The following is a 16,213-nucleotide window of genomic DNA, read 5'->3' as shown; positions in this document are numbered from 1 at the left end:
AATAATGCAGAAGAATGAATAAATGACCTGGAAGAAAGAATAATGTAAATCACCCAATCAGGATGGCAGAGAGCCAAGTAGGAAAAAAAAAAGTGAAAGCAATGTAAGAGTGCCATGGGGTAATATAAAGTGTGCCAGTCTACTCATAATAGGGACTCTGGTAGGGGAAGAAAGAAAATGAGATCAAAATGTATTTGAAGAAATTATGACTGAAAATATCCCAAACCTAAAGAAGGAAACAGATACTCAGGTTCAGGGGTCCCAGAGTGTTGCAAACAACCTAAACCCAAACAGACCTACACCAAGACATAGTATACAAATGACGGAAGTTAAAGATTGGATCCTGAAGGCAGCAGGAGAAAAAGTTGATTACAAGGGAACCCCCACAAGGCTATCAACTGACTTCTTTGCAGAAATGGCAGCGGGCAAGGGAGTGGCGAGATAAATGCAAAAGTCCTGAAAAGAGAAAAATATACCACCCAGGATGCTCTCCCCAGGAAGATTATCATTTAGAACAGAGGGAGAGAGTTTCTCATACAAGAAAAAAAACTAAAGAATACGGCAATACTAAACATATCCGAAACTCCAATACTTTGGCCACCTGATGCAAAGAACTGACTCATTGGAAAAGACCCTGATGCTGGGAAAGATTGAAAGCAGGAGGAGAACGGGACGACAGAGGATGAGATGATTGGGTGGCATCTCTGACTCGATGGACATGAGTTTGAGCAAGCTCCAGGAATTGGTGATGGACAGGGAAGCCTGGCGTGCTGCAGTCCATGGGGTTGCAAAGAGTTGGACATGGCTGTGTGACTGAATTGAACTGAAAACATATCTGAAAGGAAAGATTGAAAGATCTTCTCTAAATAGGAAAAAAAAAAAAGTAACAGTCTACAGGAAAGAAAATCATAAGTGGAAAACAAATCACTTATATAAGCCAGTACACAGATTAACATATCATTGACCAGAGACATATGTTTTTAGAGAGTAATTAACATGCTCAGTTGTGTCCAACTTTCTATGGCCCCCTGGACTGTAGCCTGCAAGGCTCCTCTGTCCATGGAATTTTCCAGGCAACTTTACTGGAGTGGGTTGCCGTTTCCTTCTCCAGGGGATCTTCCTGACCCAAGGATCGAACCCACTCCTCTTAGGTCTCCTGAATTGGCAGGCAGATCCTTTCAAAACTGATGCATCATGAAATTTTGTGTTTCTAAAAGAACCCCCCTCAAAGATCCACTTTGTTTACTATCATGGAAGATAAAAGAACATGTTCTAGAGGAAATACCACCCATAGGACTGGAGAAAAAAAAAAAAATGCCACCAGAAAATGTAGCGTCTGCTCTTCCAGGGGAAAGCACAGTGAAACGCTATGTTTTTGTAATAGATGTTGTGATCCCCTGAACAGAGGAACCTGTCACACTGCCTGCCATGCTCTAATGAAATACTAGAATGCTTTACAGTAAGACATGTACAAAGTTTCAAATAAATACTTTAAGTGCAAAAAAAGTTGCTGGTACGATTTGAGTTAACTCAAAGGCAGGTGTTTCAGTATTCACTTACATAACAAATTGCCGGCACAGATGTTAAATTTCTTCAATGCCCCCCCAGTTGATAATATGTTTAAAAGAAAAATATTTCCATGAAAGTGATGACGACCACACTGAACAACAAAAGAATGAACATGAAGATATAAACGAGGTCATCAAAGTTATATAAAATGTGGGGAGGAGAGTAAATGTAGATTTTTTTCCCTCTAAAATGTGTTTGAGTCTGTATGACTACCAGTCTAAATAGATATAGGAAGTGGGTAACATACTTGAAAAACAAGATAACCACAAATCAAAAATATAAAATAGATTCACAGAAACCAGAAAGAAGAGAACATAAGTATAATACAAAAGAAAAACCACAAAAGGAAGAAGAAAAAACAAGGGACAAAGAAGAAATATAAAATTAATGGGAAAACAAAGTTTAAAATGACAATAAATACATATATACTACAATAAATATTATGTCTACTACTGTGGACAAGAATCCCTTACAAGAAATGGAGTAGCTGTCATAGTCAACAAAAGAGTCCAAAATGCAGTACTTCGGTGCAATCTCAAAAATGACAGAATGATCTCTGCTCGTTTCCAAGGCAAACCATTCAATATAACAGTAATACCAGTCTATGCCCCAACCACTAATGTCAAAAAAGCTGAACTTGAATTTGGACAGTTCTGTGATGACCTTTTAGAATTAATACCAAAAGAATAAAAACAACATGATGTCCTTTTCGTCATGGGAGATTGGAATGCAAAAGTAGGAAGTCAAGGGATGCCTGGAGTAAAAAAAATGAAGTAGGGCAAAGGCTAACAGTTTTGCCAAGAGAACGCACTGGTCATAGCAAACACCCTCTTCCATCTACACAAGAGATGTCTCTACACATGGACATCACCAGATAGTCAATACTGAAATCAGATTGATTATATTCTTTGCAGCCAAAGATGGAGAAGCTCTATAAAGTGAGCAAAAACAAGACCAGGAGTTTACTGTGGCTCAGATCATAAATTCCTTATTGACAATTCAGGTTTAAATTAAAGAAAGTAGGGAAAACCACTAGGCCATTCAGGGATGACCTAAATCAAATCCCTTATGATTATACAGTGGAAGTGACAAATAGATTCAAGGGATTAGATCTGATAGAGTGCCAGAAGAACTATGGACAGAGATTCATAACACTGTATAGGAGGCAGTGATCAAAACCATTCCCAAGAAAAAGAAATGCAAAAAGGTAAAATGGTTGTTTGAGGAGGCCTTACAGATAGCTGAGAAAAGAAGAGAAGCGAAAGGCAAAAGAAAAGGAAAGATATACCCATCTGAATGCAGAGTTCCAGAGAATAATGAGAGATAAAGTCTTCTTAAGTGAACTTTGCAAAGAAATAGAGAAAAACAATAGAAAGGGAAAGACTAGAGATCTCTTCAGGAATATTGGAACTATCAAGGGAATATTTGCCCAAAGATGAGCACAATAAAGGACAGAAACAGTATGGACCTAACAGAAGCAGAAAATACTAGAAGAGGTGGCAAGAATACAAAGAAGAACTGTACAAAAAAGATCATAATGACCCAGATAACCATGATGGTGTGATCACTCACCTAGAACCAGACATCCTGGAGTATGAAGTCAAGTGGGCCTTAGTAAGCATTACTAAGAATAAAGCTAGTGGAGGTGATGGAATTCTAGCTGAGCTATTTCAGATCCTTAAAGATGATGCTGTTAAAGTGCTGTATTTAATATGCCACCAAATTTGGAAAACTCAGCAGTGACCACAGGACTGGAAAAGGTCAATTTTCATTCCAGTCCCAAAGAAGGGCAGTGCCAAAGAATGTTCAAACTACCACACAATTGTACTCATTTCACATGCTAGCAAAGTAATGCTCAAAATCCTTCCAGCTAGGCTTCAACAGTATGTGAACCGAGAACTTCCAGATGTACAAGCTGGATTTAGAAAAGGCAGAGGAACTAGAGATCAAATTGCCATCATTTGTTGGATTACAGAAAAAGCAAGGGAATTCCAGAAAAACATCTGCTTCACTGACTACGCTAAAGCCTTTGTGTGGATCACAACAAACTGTAAAATTTCCAATGAGAGCCAACTCATTGGAAGAGGCCCTGATGCTGGGAAAGATTGACTGCAGGAGGAGAAGGGGGCAACAGAGGATAAGATGGTTCGATAGCATCACTGATTCAATGGACATGAGTTTGAGCAAACTCCGGGAGATAGTGAAGAACAGGAAACCTGGCGTGTTGCAGTCCATGGCGTAGCAAAGAGTTGGACATGAGTAAGCAATTTAACAACAACAAAATACATATCTTAGTAAATTACCTTTAACATCAGTGGACTAAATGCTCTAGTCAAAAAAACAGAGTGGCAGCTGGCTAAAAAAAAAACAAGAGCCTATAATATGCTGCCTATAAGAGACCCACTTTAGGGCAGAGGACACATAGATTAAAAGTGAGGGGGTGGAAAAACATTTCATGCAACAAATCACAAGAAAGTGGGGGTAATACTGAGACAAAATAGACTTTAAAGGCTATAAAGAAAGATAAAGACGGACACTATATAATGATAAAAGGATCAATACAAGAACAGGATTTTATACTCATCAACATATATGCACCAATATAGGAGCACCCAAATACAGAAAACAAATACCAGCAGACATAAAGGGAGAAACTGATGGGTATACAATAGTAGGAGACTGACACCCTAGTGACATCAATGGACGGATCTTCTAGACAGAAAATCAGTAAGGCAACAGAGATCCTAAATGATACAACAAAACAGTTAGGCTTAATTTATATTTTCAGGATATTACATTTAAAAAAAACCCACAATACACTTTCTTTTCATGTGCACATGGCACATTCTCTAGGAATTAACCACATACAAGGGCACAAAGTAAGCCTCAAGAAATTTAAGAGAATAGAAATTATATCAAGGCATCTTTTCTGATCACAGTGGCACAAAACTAGAAATTAACCACAGAAAAAGAAGAAAAATCAGTTACATGGAAACTAAACATGCTACTAAAAAATCAATGGGTCAACAAGGAGATCAAAGAGGAAATTTTAAAAAATACCTTGACAAACAATAGTGAAAGAACGTCATACAAAATCTGTGGGAATGCAGCAAAATTATAGGGAAGTTCAAAGCAATATAGACCTTCCTCAAAAAACAAGAAAAATCTGAAATAAATAACCTAACCTACCACCTGAAAACATTTGAAAAAGAACAAACAAAACCTAAATTTGGCAGAAGGAGGAAATAAAAGAAATAGATATTTAAAAAAATAGGAAAAAATCAACATGAAGAACTGGTTCTTTGAAAGGATAAACAAGATTGACAAATCTCTGGCCAGGCTCACCAGGAAGAAAAGAGAGAGAACCCGAATAAGCAAAATCAGAAATGTAAAAGAAGACATAACAACCAATGCCACAGAAATACAAAAAAACATGAGAGAATACGATGAACAATTAAATGCCAACAAATATGACAATCTAGAAGAAACAGATAAGTTTCTAGAAACATACAGTCCACCAAAATTGAATCAAGAAGAAATAGGTAATTTTAGATTACTAGAAGTGAAATAGAATCTGTAATTTTACTCTCTTAGACTTTTTACTTTATATTGGTATATAACCTGTTAAGAATGTTGTGATAGCTACAGGTGCACAGCAGTTACTCAGCCATACATATGCATGTATCTATTCTCCCTCAACTCTCCTCCCATCCACTCCCTACAAACAAAAGTCCAGGACCAGATGGCTTCACACCAAATATACAAAGAAGAATTTAAACCAAACCTTCTCAAACTCTGAAAACACTGAAGAGGAAGGACCGCTCCCAAAGACATTCTGTGAAGTCACCATCACTCTGATACCAAAACCAAACAAATTGCCAAATTTGCTGGATCATAGAGAAAGCAAGGGAATTCCAGGAAAAGTCCTTGATGCTGGTAAAGACTGAGGGCAAAAGAAAAAGAGGGCATCAGAGGATGAGATGGCTGGATGGCATCACCGATGCAATGGACATGAACTTGGGCAAACTTCAAGAGATGGTGAGGGTCAGGGAGGCCTGGCGTGCTGCAGTCCATGGGTCTCAAAGAGTTGGACACAGCTAGGCAACTGAACACCGCTACCACCACCACCACCTGTGGCTGGGAATTTGTCACGTAAGTGAATATTGAAATGCCTCTGGTCAATATCAGAGAAGGCGATAGCACCCCACTCCAGTACTCTTGCCTGGAAAATCCCATGGATGGAGGAGCCTGGTAGGCTGCAGTCCATGGGGTCGCTAAGAGTCAAACATGACTGAGCGACTTCACTTTCACTTTTCCCTTTCATGCATTGGAGAAGGAAATGGCAACCCACTCCAGTGTTCTTGCCTGGAGGATCCCAGGGACGGGGGAGCCTGGTGGGCTGCCGTCTATGGGGTTGCACAGAGTCGGAGATGACTGAAGCGACTTAGCAGCAGCAGCAGTAGCAGCTGGTCAATATACTTTTGCATGACAAAAGACATTAATACGTCTCTGGTCAATAATGTGTTTAAGTGGCCATACTACCCAAAGCAATCTACAGATTTAATGCTATCCCTATCAAATTACCCATGACATTTTTAATAGGATTAGAACAAATAATTCTAAAATTCATATAGAACCATAAAATGCCAGAATTGCTAAAGCAATACTGAAGAAAAATAATAAAGCAGGAGGCATAATCCTTCCGACATCAGACAATACTACAAAGCTCCAGTACTTGAAACAACATGGTAGTGGTACAAAACCAGACACCGATCAATGGAACAGAATAGAGCCCAGAAATAAACCTACACACCTACAATCAATCAACCTCAGACAAAGAAGGCAAGAAAATACAATGAGGAAAAGTCTCTTCAGCAAGTATTGTTGGGAAGGTTGGACAGCTGCATATAAATCAGTGAAGTCAGAACACATCCACTCACCATACACAAAACAAACTCAAAATGGCTTGAAGACTTAAAACAGGACACCATAAAACTCAAAAGAGAACATAAGCAAAACATAGTTTGACATAAATCATATCAATGTTTTCTTAGGTCAGTCTCCCAAGGCAATAGGAATAAAAACAAAAATAAGTGGGACCTAATCATGCTCTATCGGAGAAGGCAATGGCAAGCCACTCCAGTACTGTTGCCTAGAAAATCCCATGGATGGAGGAGCCTGGTAGGCTGCAGTCCGTGGGGTCGCTAAGGGTCGGACACTACTGAGCGACTTCACTTTCACTTTTCACTTTCCACTTTCACACATTGGAGAAGGAAATGGCAACCCACTCCAGTGTTCTTGCCTGGAGAATCCCAGGGACGGGGGAGCCTGGTGGGCTTCCGTCTGTGGGGTCACACAGAGTCGGACACGACTGAAGTGACTTAGCAGCAGCAGCAGCAATCATGCTCTATACAGTTAGCAAAAACAAGACCGGGAGCTGACTGTGGCTCAGATCATGAACTCCTTATTGCCAAATTCAGACTTAAATTGAAGAAAGTAGGGCAAACCACTAGACCATTCAGATATGACCTAAATCAAATCCCTTATGATTATACAGTGGAAGTAAGAAATAGATTTAAGGGACTAGATCTGATAGAGTGCCTGATGAACTGTGGACGGAGGTTCGTGACATTGTACAGGAGACAGGGACCAAGACCATCCCCATGGAAAAGAAATGCAAAAAAGCAAAATGGCTGTCGGAGGAGGCCTTACAAATAGCTGTGAAAAGAAGAGAAGCGAAAAACAAAGGAGAAAAGCATAGATATAAGCATCTGAATGCAAAGTTCCAAAGAATGGCAAGGAGAGATAAGAAAGCCTTTCTCAGCGATCAATGCAAAGAAATAGAGGAAAACAACAGACTAGGAAAAACAAAAGATCTCTTCAAGAAAATTAGAGATTCCAAGGGAACATTTCATGCAAAGATGGGCTCGATAAAGGACAGAAATGGTATGGACCTAACAGAAGCAGAAGATATTAAGAAGAGGTGGCAAGAATACACAGAAGAACTGTACAAAAAAGATCTTCATGACCAAGATAATCACGATAGCGTGATCACTGACCTAGAGCCAGACATCTTGGAATGTGAAGTCAAGTGGGCCTTAGAAAGCATCCCTATGAACAAAGCTAGTAGAGGTGATAGAATTCCAGTTGAGCTATTTCAAATCCTGAAAGATGATGCTGTGAAAGTGCTGCACTCAATATGCCAGCAAATTTGGAAAACTCAGCAGTGGCCACAGGACTGGAAAAGGTCAGTCTTCATTCCAATCCCAAAGAAAGGCAATGCCAAAGAATGCTCAAACTACCGCACAATTGCACTCATCTCACACACTAGTAAAGTCATGCTCAAAATTCTCCAAGCCAGGCTTCAGCAATACATGAAACGTGAACTCCCAGATGTTCAAGCAGGTTTTAGAAAAGGCAGAGGCACCAGAGATCAAATCGCCAACATCCACTGGATCATGGAGAAAGCAAGAGAGGTCCAGAAAAACATCTATTTCTGCTTCATTGACTATGCCAAAGCCTTTGACTGTGTGGATCACAATAAACTGTGGAACATTCTGAAAGAGATGGGAATACCAGACCACCTGACCTGCCTCTTGAGAAACCTGTATGCAGGTCAGGAAGCAACAGTTAGAACTGGACATAGAACAACAGACTGGTTCCAAATAGAAAAAGGAGTTCGTCGAGGTTGTATATTGTCACCCTGCTTATTTCACTTATATGCAGAGTACATCATGAGGAATGCTGGGCTGGAAGAAGCACAAGCTGGAATCAAGATTTCCGGGAGAAATATCAATAACCTCAGATATGCAGATGACACCACCCTTATGGCAGATAGTGAAGAGGAACTAAAAAGCCTCTTGATGAACGTGAAAGAGGAGAGTGAAAAGGTTGGCTTGAAGCTCAACATTCAGAAAACAAAGATCATGGCATCTGGTCCCATCACTTCATGGGAAATAGATGGGGAAACAGTGTCAGACTTTATTTTTTGGGGCTCCAGAATCACTGTGGATGCTGATTGCAGCCATGAAATTAAAAGACGCTTACTCCTTAGAAGGAAAGTTATGACCAACATAGATAGTATATTAAAAAGCAGAAACATTACTTTGCCAACAAAGGTCCATCTAGTCAAGGCTATGGTTTTTCCCGTGGTCATGTATGGATGTGAGAGTTGGACTGTGAAGAAGGCTGATCACTGAAGAATTGATGCTTTTGAACTGTGGTGTTGGAGAAGACTCTTGAGAGTCACTTGGACTGCAAGGAGATCCAACCTGTCCATTCTAAAGGAGAACAATCCTGGGTGTTCATTAGAAGGACTGATGCTAAAGCTGAAACTCCAATACTTTGGCCACCTCATGCGACGAGTTGACTCACTGGAAAAGACTCTGATGCTGGGAAAGGTTGGGGGTGGGAGGAGACGGGGACGACAGAGAATGAGATGGCTGGATGGCATCACCGACTCGATGGACATGAGTTTGAGTGAACTCCGGGAGTTGGTGATGGACAGGGAGGCTTGGCGTGCTGTGATTCATGGGGTCGCAAAGAGTCAGACACGACTGAGCTACTGAACTGAACTGAATCAAATTTACAAGCTTTTGCATAGTGAAGGAAGCCATAAACAAAAAGACAACCTACAGAATGGGAGAAAATATTTGCAAACATGACCAACAAGCATTTAATTTCGAAAATATATTGATATAAGCAGCTTATACACTGAAACAACAGCAACAGAAAACAACCCAATCAAAAAATGAGCAGAAGATCTAAATAGACATTCCTCCAAAGAAGAAAAACAGATGGCCAGTAGGTACATGAAAGATATTCAACATCACTAATTATTAGAGAAATGCAAATAAAGATACAGTGAGGTACCACCTCACAGTCAGAATGACCAACATCAAACAGTCCACCAATAAATGCTGGAGAGTGTGTGGAGAGAAGGGAAGTTCCTACACTGTTGGTGGGAATATAAACTGGTGCAACCCCTATGGAGAACAGTATGGAGGTTCCTTGAGAAATTAGAAACAGCTACCATGTGATCCAGCAATCCCACTGGGGGGATATATCCAAACAAAGCTATAATTCAGAAAGATACACGCATTCCTGTGTTGACAACAGCACTTCTCACGATAGCCAAGACAAGGAAGCAACTTAAATGTCCACTGACAGGAATGGATGATGAAGATGTGGCACACAATACAATGGAATATTACTCAGCCATACAAAAAGAACACAATGCCATTTGCAGCAACATGGATAGACCTAGAGATTGTCATACTGAGTGAAGTCAGACTAAGAGAAATATCACATAACATCACTTATATGAGAATCTAAAAAGAAAATGATACAAGTGAGCTTATTTACAAGACAGAAATAGACCCACAGACGTTCAAAAATAAACTTACAGTTACCAGAGGGGAAACATAGCAACAAGTGATAAATTAGGAGTTTGGAATTAACATATACACATCACTCTATACAAAACAGATAATCAAAGATCTACTGTATAGCACAGGGAACTGTACTCAATATTCTGTAATAACCTATATGGGAAAACAGCCTGAAACAGAATGGATATATATAACTGAATCTCTTAGCTGTATACCTAAACAACATTATAAATCAACTGTGGTGGTGTTTGGTCACTAAGTTGTGTCTGTCTCTTTGTGATTCCATGGACTGTAGCCTGCTAGGCTCCTTTTCCCGTGGGATTCTCCAAGCAGGAATACTGGAGTGGATTGCCATTTCCTCCTCCAGGGGATCTTCCCAGCCTAGCAATCAAACTCATGTCTCCTGGGCTGGCAGGCAGATTCTTTACTGCTGAGCCACCAGGGAAGCTAAATCAACTACACTCCAATGTAAAAGAAGAAACACAGGATACTAAAACCTAGTTTAGTATAGGTCAAAAGAATACCTGTCACTAAACAGCCACTGTTCTGTGGACTCCCAGAGGTCTCTACTGTATGCAAACCAGTATTCAATGACTGTGGGTCAGAAGGGCTGTCATTTGGGGCAACAGCTCTGCTTTCCCTGGTGGGGTGGGGGCGGGGGCCCTTCCACTGTGTGTGCTGGCATGTACACACACCTGCTTATTTGCATTGTTTTATCTTCTGCAGAAGATTCCGAATAATGAAAATAACCTGTACTGTCCTAACACATCAGGCCAATGCATGGGACTCATCTCTACTGGAAGCCTTTTTATTTTTAACACATTAATGACCAGAAACGTAGTGACACCACAAGCGTTCCTTTCTGCCAAGTAACTTCTGTCAGTGTTCTGTTAAATGCTTCTCATTGAGCTAAGAAACCAGAGCACGTGAGCAGCTCTGTTCTAGCATATTGTATGTTGCTCCCCATCTGTAATGGATGCACGGACCATGGTGTGGAGTTACAACAAAGATGAACAGGCTATAAAAAGCCCTCACACTAATGTTTCTTGGTCTCTGTGTTGACAGTGCCCTTCACAGCTGCCATGACATAGTCTTACGAAGAAGCTACTTGGGAAGCTGGGGCTTTAGTATTGTCGGCGGATACGAAGAGAACCACACCAATCAGCCTTTCTTCATCAAAACCATCGTCCTGGGGACCCCTGCTTATTATGACGGAAGATTAAAGTGAGTTTTGTTGTGTTTAATGATGTGGTTTGCATTTACTGTGATGGACATGGTCTAGACCAAGGTCAGCTCCCAAGTCCAGCCTGTTGTCCATCCTTGTAAATAAAGTTTTACTGGAACATACCCACGCTCCCTCGTTTACCTATCTGCCCGGGCTGCTTCTGAAATGTGATGGCAGAGCCAAGTGGCCAGTCCCAGTGACTCGCAGAGCCCGGAATGACCTACCATGTGGCCCTTTACAGAGACAGATCTGCCAGGCCTGATCTAGACTGAAGCATCTCGGTACCACAGGCCAGTGCCTGTTGTGAGGTTAACAGTAACGCAGAGTCATGCGGACACATCGTGACCTGAAGCCTGCCCTGAGCACCTGAGTCCAGTCCTGTCAGTAGATGACTTTTTCTCGACAGCACTTACGTCAACCTAACGCTCAATTCATGCAAGTCCACGTGGGAGGGATTTTGTTGCATTTTGTGTTAGATCCCTGGCAGCCATCGCGGGGCCTTGCATTCAGAGTAAAGGTTTCATCAGTGTTGATGGATGATGTGCGTGCCAGGCGTGGTGCTAGGTGCTTGTTATGGGTTACTGCACCTTCTTAGCAGCCCATGAGGTAAGTGCTGCTGGCGTTCCTATTTTATAAGCAAGACACTGAGGATTCAGGTTAAAAAGCTGCCCATAGTCAAATAGCTGGAAGTCGTTGACAGCAATTAATCTAGGAGTCTTGGCCATTCAGCCCCTGCTGTTGTCACCACTGGGCAAAAAGTACCCTCTCAGCCTCCGTGCCCCCTTTCTTAGAGCTGAGGCACCATGAGAAGAAGGAGGCATTCCATTAAGAGATTATACAGACAGGAGACAGGTGACTACAGGTTCTTAGGACCTAGTTTTGGATGCAAGAAACAGTTCTTAAAAAGTAGATGCTGACATCCTAGTCAGAGTGCTGCACAAATCGGGGAGTTTACGTTTTGCAAACACAAAGCAACAGCTCGAGAATATCAAGGAAAATCCATCAGGGTCAATGTGCTCCAGATCCCACTATCACCTGGTAGAGATGAAAAAATCACTTCAGGAGAAAAGAGTGGGAGGCAGGGATGAAATAACCATACTCTTAGCCAGGTGTTCAACCAATCTGGGTCTCGTGTAAATTATAAACTAATTAACTTCCACTTCCTAAGAGAAGTTGAACTAGATCACAAAAAAGTAACATATTCATATTCAAAATAAAGACTAAAAATTATAAAAGATAGAAAGGTCTTCAGATTCACCATCCGTTTATGATAATTCAGCTGAAGGACAGTGAGCATCCTTGGCTGAAAGAGGTGTGGGTCTCATTTAATTCAAGCGTCGAATGAATGGACTGTAAAAAATCAACAATGAAAATAGCAGCCCCCTCCAAATGTATCAAGTGGTATTTTTAAAGGAGGCAGCAGATTTATTCTCTTAACTATACATTGCTTAAGCTTCTGTGACAATTACCCTGCTTTCCTTTGAAATCATCCACCAGTTACAGGAGAGGTTGGCATGGGGGTGTCCCCGGTTGACAAGGGAAAGCCAACATCTCAGAACATTTCTGATACTGTGAAAACAGTGATTGTTTCTGTCTGTCGTTATCCAGATGTGGAGACATGATCGTGGCTGTGAACGGCCTGTCGACTGTGGGCATGAGCCACTCGGCGCTGGTCCCCATGCTGAAGGAGCAGAGAAACAAAGTCACGCTGACCGTCATCTGTTGGCCTGGCAGCCTGGTGTAGATTTTGAATTTGTGTTAAGTCAAACCCCTTTGGTTTTGTCAAGTTTCTGTTAGGGCCTGCTGACACAGCTAGGACTTGCAGGGCCAAACCCACTAGGCTTGTCCTTTTGTTATTAATATTCAAATGCCTCCCCCTCTCCCCCAGTTTGTCACATTTCTCTCAGCTCAGAACCCGTCTTCCCCTAATCCTCATGGGGTCACATTTTCAGAATCCAGGTTCTCAGTTGTCAGATTGTGACCTGTAATAAAGAATGAAGTCTGCCCAAACTGTTAGCCAGCCGGCTGCATCAGGTGGCTTCCAGTAGCTCTGTTTTCAGTAAGTGAGTCATAAAACGAGTTCCATGTGCCCGACACGGGCCGAGTGGGCTGTCACTTGGGTGGGTAGTGCCGTGAGCGGCCGCCTGCTCAGTGTGGAGAAGCCTCTCCCCATTTTCATCTGTGCCAACATTTTGAATCATACCGTTCAAAAGGTGATTTTTCTGGCTTATTTTGTATCTACTTTCATCTCAGTACTCATCGATGAAGACATAAGTCTGACCAGTAAAGGCATTTTTTAAAAATAATGTACCATTATTAGAATACTGCAGAATAAAAGATAATATTATCCAGTGAAAAAAGAATTTGGGAGGTAATTATAGTTTAGTGATAGAAATGGTAAAAGCTGTATTTACTTGACAGTCTAAAAGATTCATTTCCAAAGGAATGTTTTGTTATGTAGGAAAATTTTGAAGCAGTTTTTGCTAAAAATCATTTTCTAGAGTTTGTATTATACTTCTATCAGCAAACTTGGCTGGGAATGTTTTTGTGATTTATGCAATTAAATGATAAAAATAAAGGCATATTGCTATTAAATGCACACTCATATATCACAGCTACGTAGAAGATAGGCCTTTTTTATTTTATTCTCTTGAGTGTTTTAGAAGCCCTTATTTCCCCCCGTTATTGCTTTACTTATATTATACACTTAGTTGTTTCAGGAAAAAGTCTGAAAGATACTAATGTCTGAAACCACCTACTCCAGATTTAAAAAAAATTTTCAATCAGTCCTTGGTCACTAGACTGTCTCATGGTTTTTGACATGTTTTTGAAAACTGACCAGTCCATTTTGTTTATCCTTTAATCATCACAGTTGTCCACTGGAAGAACACATGCAGTGAATAAGAGGAAAGGCTCTACCTTATGGATATTACGCATACTTGAAAAGTTTCATTTATAAACCTAGTTCAGAATCTGAGCTAGTTTACAAGTGCCCTCTGTAATAAATGGTGTTAATGATCAGAGAATGTATTTCAGAACACTACAGTATATTGTGAAGCATGACCATGTTACTTTAAAACCTAGCCATCACATCGTGTCTGTAGCCTGTCACAGATTATTCCAGTTAGTTTTTTAATTGTTTTTTTAAACATATCTCTTTACTAAATAAGAAATGGCAACAATGACTGTTATGACACTCTAAGGTCAGTAGTTAACCAAGACAGAGTGGAATGCCCCTTGCAGTGTGTTACTGTTCCATGGGGCTTGGCTTCTGAAGCAGTCTGGTATTGTTACTTGTTACTCTGCTTTGTTACTCTAATTGACATGGAACAAGTTTTTTTTTTTTTTCCCCCTGCTCCCCAAACAGAATTTTGTAGCCCACTTTGCTATTGTTTAAAACATTTTAAAACATTTTGTAAAAATGTTTCATCCTTGAGGAGTGGTAGTCCATCAGCAAACATCCTGACCGCCACTTTGTTTCAAATAAAAGGCTTACAGCGGACCCAGAGGTCAGATGAGTATTTTGAAAGGCAGCTGTTTTCCAATATTATTTTTACCATGGAAATCTTGAAATCAGCTTAAGCTAATTTGGTTTTATTACGAAAGACTAGAGCTTTCTGTCGGAATGATGTTTGCTGATGGAAACTTGTTCATAATTTATTGTTACTGAAAAAAATACTCGAATTCTCTCATCTCAAGCTTCAGTTAAATGTGTTGATTTGTTCTGTGCCTTCAGTTTACATTACTTCAGGATTTTTCAAGTGTGTTTAAATAATAATGTGATAATCATTTAGGATGGAAATAAAAATCATCCTTTCCACAAGAGCAACACTGTCTTTTCTTGCACCGCAGGTACAGACTCATGTGTGGTCCTTATTTTTGTTTGTGGCATTGTGTCACACTACAGTATCCCAAGCTTGACGCCTTGGGATCACACACCTGTCCTAATCATCACTGCCGAAGGCGGAGCCCACTCTCTCCTTACTGACTATCGGGTTGTCAGCCTGTGCCAGACCTCTGGATGGGTGGCCACTGAGCACCAGAAACGTGGCAGGTGCCACGTGCGGAAGTGCTAATACCCTGGATGTATTGTGTTATATAAAGTTATTAACCTCACCAACTTTTTAGTTTTTGAATGTGGTTACTAGGAAACTAAATCTCCAGGGTGGCTCACCTTGCATTTCTGTTGGACACAATGCTGGTTTCCTCACCCCTTCCTCTCACAGCACCTCCCAGGCAGTCCTCACTGGGGTTTCCATCCTTGAAGAACCTTGGGTACTGCCTGCATTTAAAAAAAGTTATTTTTAGTTGAAATTTGGTTCCCAATTTCCTAGTAAGTTAAGCTCAAACCGAGGCCTCTGGTCCAACCTCAATCAGGATTTCTCTGGCTCTGCAGCCACACTTATCCCCGTCACTCCAGCAGGTGCCCTGGGTCCCACCCTCACGCACGCTGGTCATCTTCCCTCCTGCGTCCCTGTAATGCTGTTCCTTCTCTGCCTGCTCACATGGTCCCATATTTGGAGGCATAGCTTGGATGCTGCCCACTTTCATCTCCACTCCCCACTTTCGAGAGAATGATCCTCCATGTGATTCTCAGCAGGCCTTTGTGTTGGTATTATGACTCCAATATTGCACCTCCTTCCAGGCATAATTCTAAGTACCATCTTTGATCGCCACCTTGCCATTTTGAACACGCTGATGCCCTGTAACTCCCATAGTCTGTAGACCAAGCATCCTACTGCTACAGGGCCCCTAAATTCCAAACCTGAAATGTGTTTTCCCAAGCATTTGCCTGCTTCCACTCTTTCAATCCAGACTCCCCTCCATCAGTGTAACTTTAAACCCCAACTCCAGTCATCACTGACCACGTCCTCACCCCATTCACAAGACCGGTGGTTCTGTGTTGGCAGAATGACAGCACCGCGTGACAGGCTCCCCAACACCTGGCCCCGCCTTCTCTGCCTCACTGCTGACCCACCACCCACCCCCACCCCCTGTCTTCCTGTGTCACTGTGGCTGGCCTGGCTCA

At 41.3% G+C, this 16,213-nt stretch overlaps 1 protein-coding gene across 2 annotated transcripts in view; it reads left to right on the top strand.

Annotated features, from left to right (window-relative positions):
• Positions 1-15,221, top strand: part of LNX2 (ligand of numb-protein X 2) — a 93,030-nt gene extending 77,809 nt beyond the window's left edge. For both annotated transcript variants that reach the window (XM_055426334.2, XM_055426332.2), the window contains 2 exons: positions 11,025-11,183; positions 12,793-15,221. In XM_055426334.2, the coding sequence (XP_055282309.1) occupies positions 11,025-11,183; positions 12,793-12,928 (295 nt within the window). In that variant the 3' untranslated portion in view covers positions 12,929-15,221. The remainder of the gene's footprint in view (positions 1-11,024; positions 11,184-12,792) is intronic.
• The last annotated feature ends 992 nt before the right edge of the window (positions 15,222-16,213 follow it).

This window comes from Moschus berezovskii, chromosome 13 (genome assembly GCF_049115385.1).
Source record: "Moschus berezovskii isolate FMDL1 chromosome 13, NW_MosBer_1.0, whole genome shotgun sequence".
Classification (NCBI taxonomy): domain Eukaryota; kingdom Metazoa; phylum Chordata; class Mammalia; order Artiodactyla; family Moschidae; genus Moschus; species Moschus berezovskii.
Note: the sequence above shows the minus strand (reverse complement) of the source record. Positions and strands in the feature narration are given on the sequence as shown.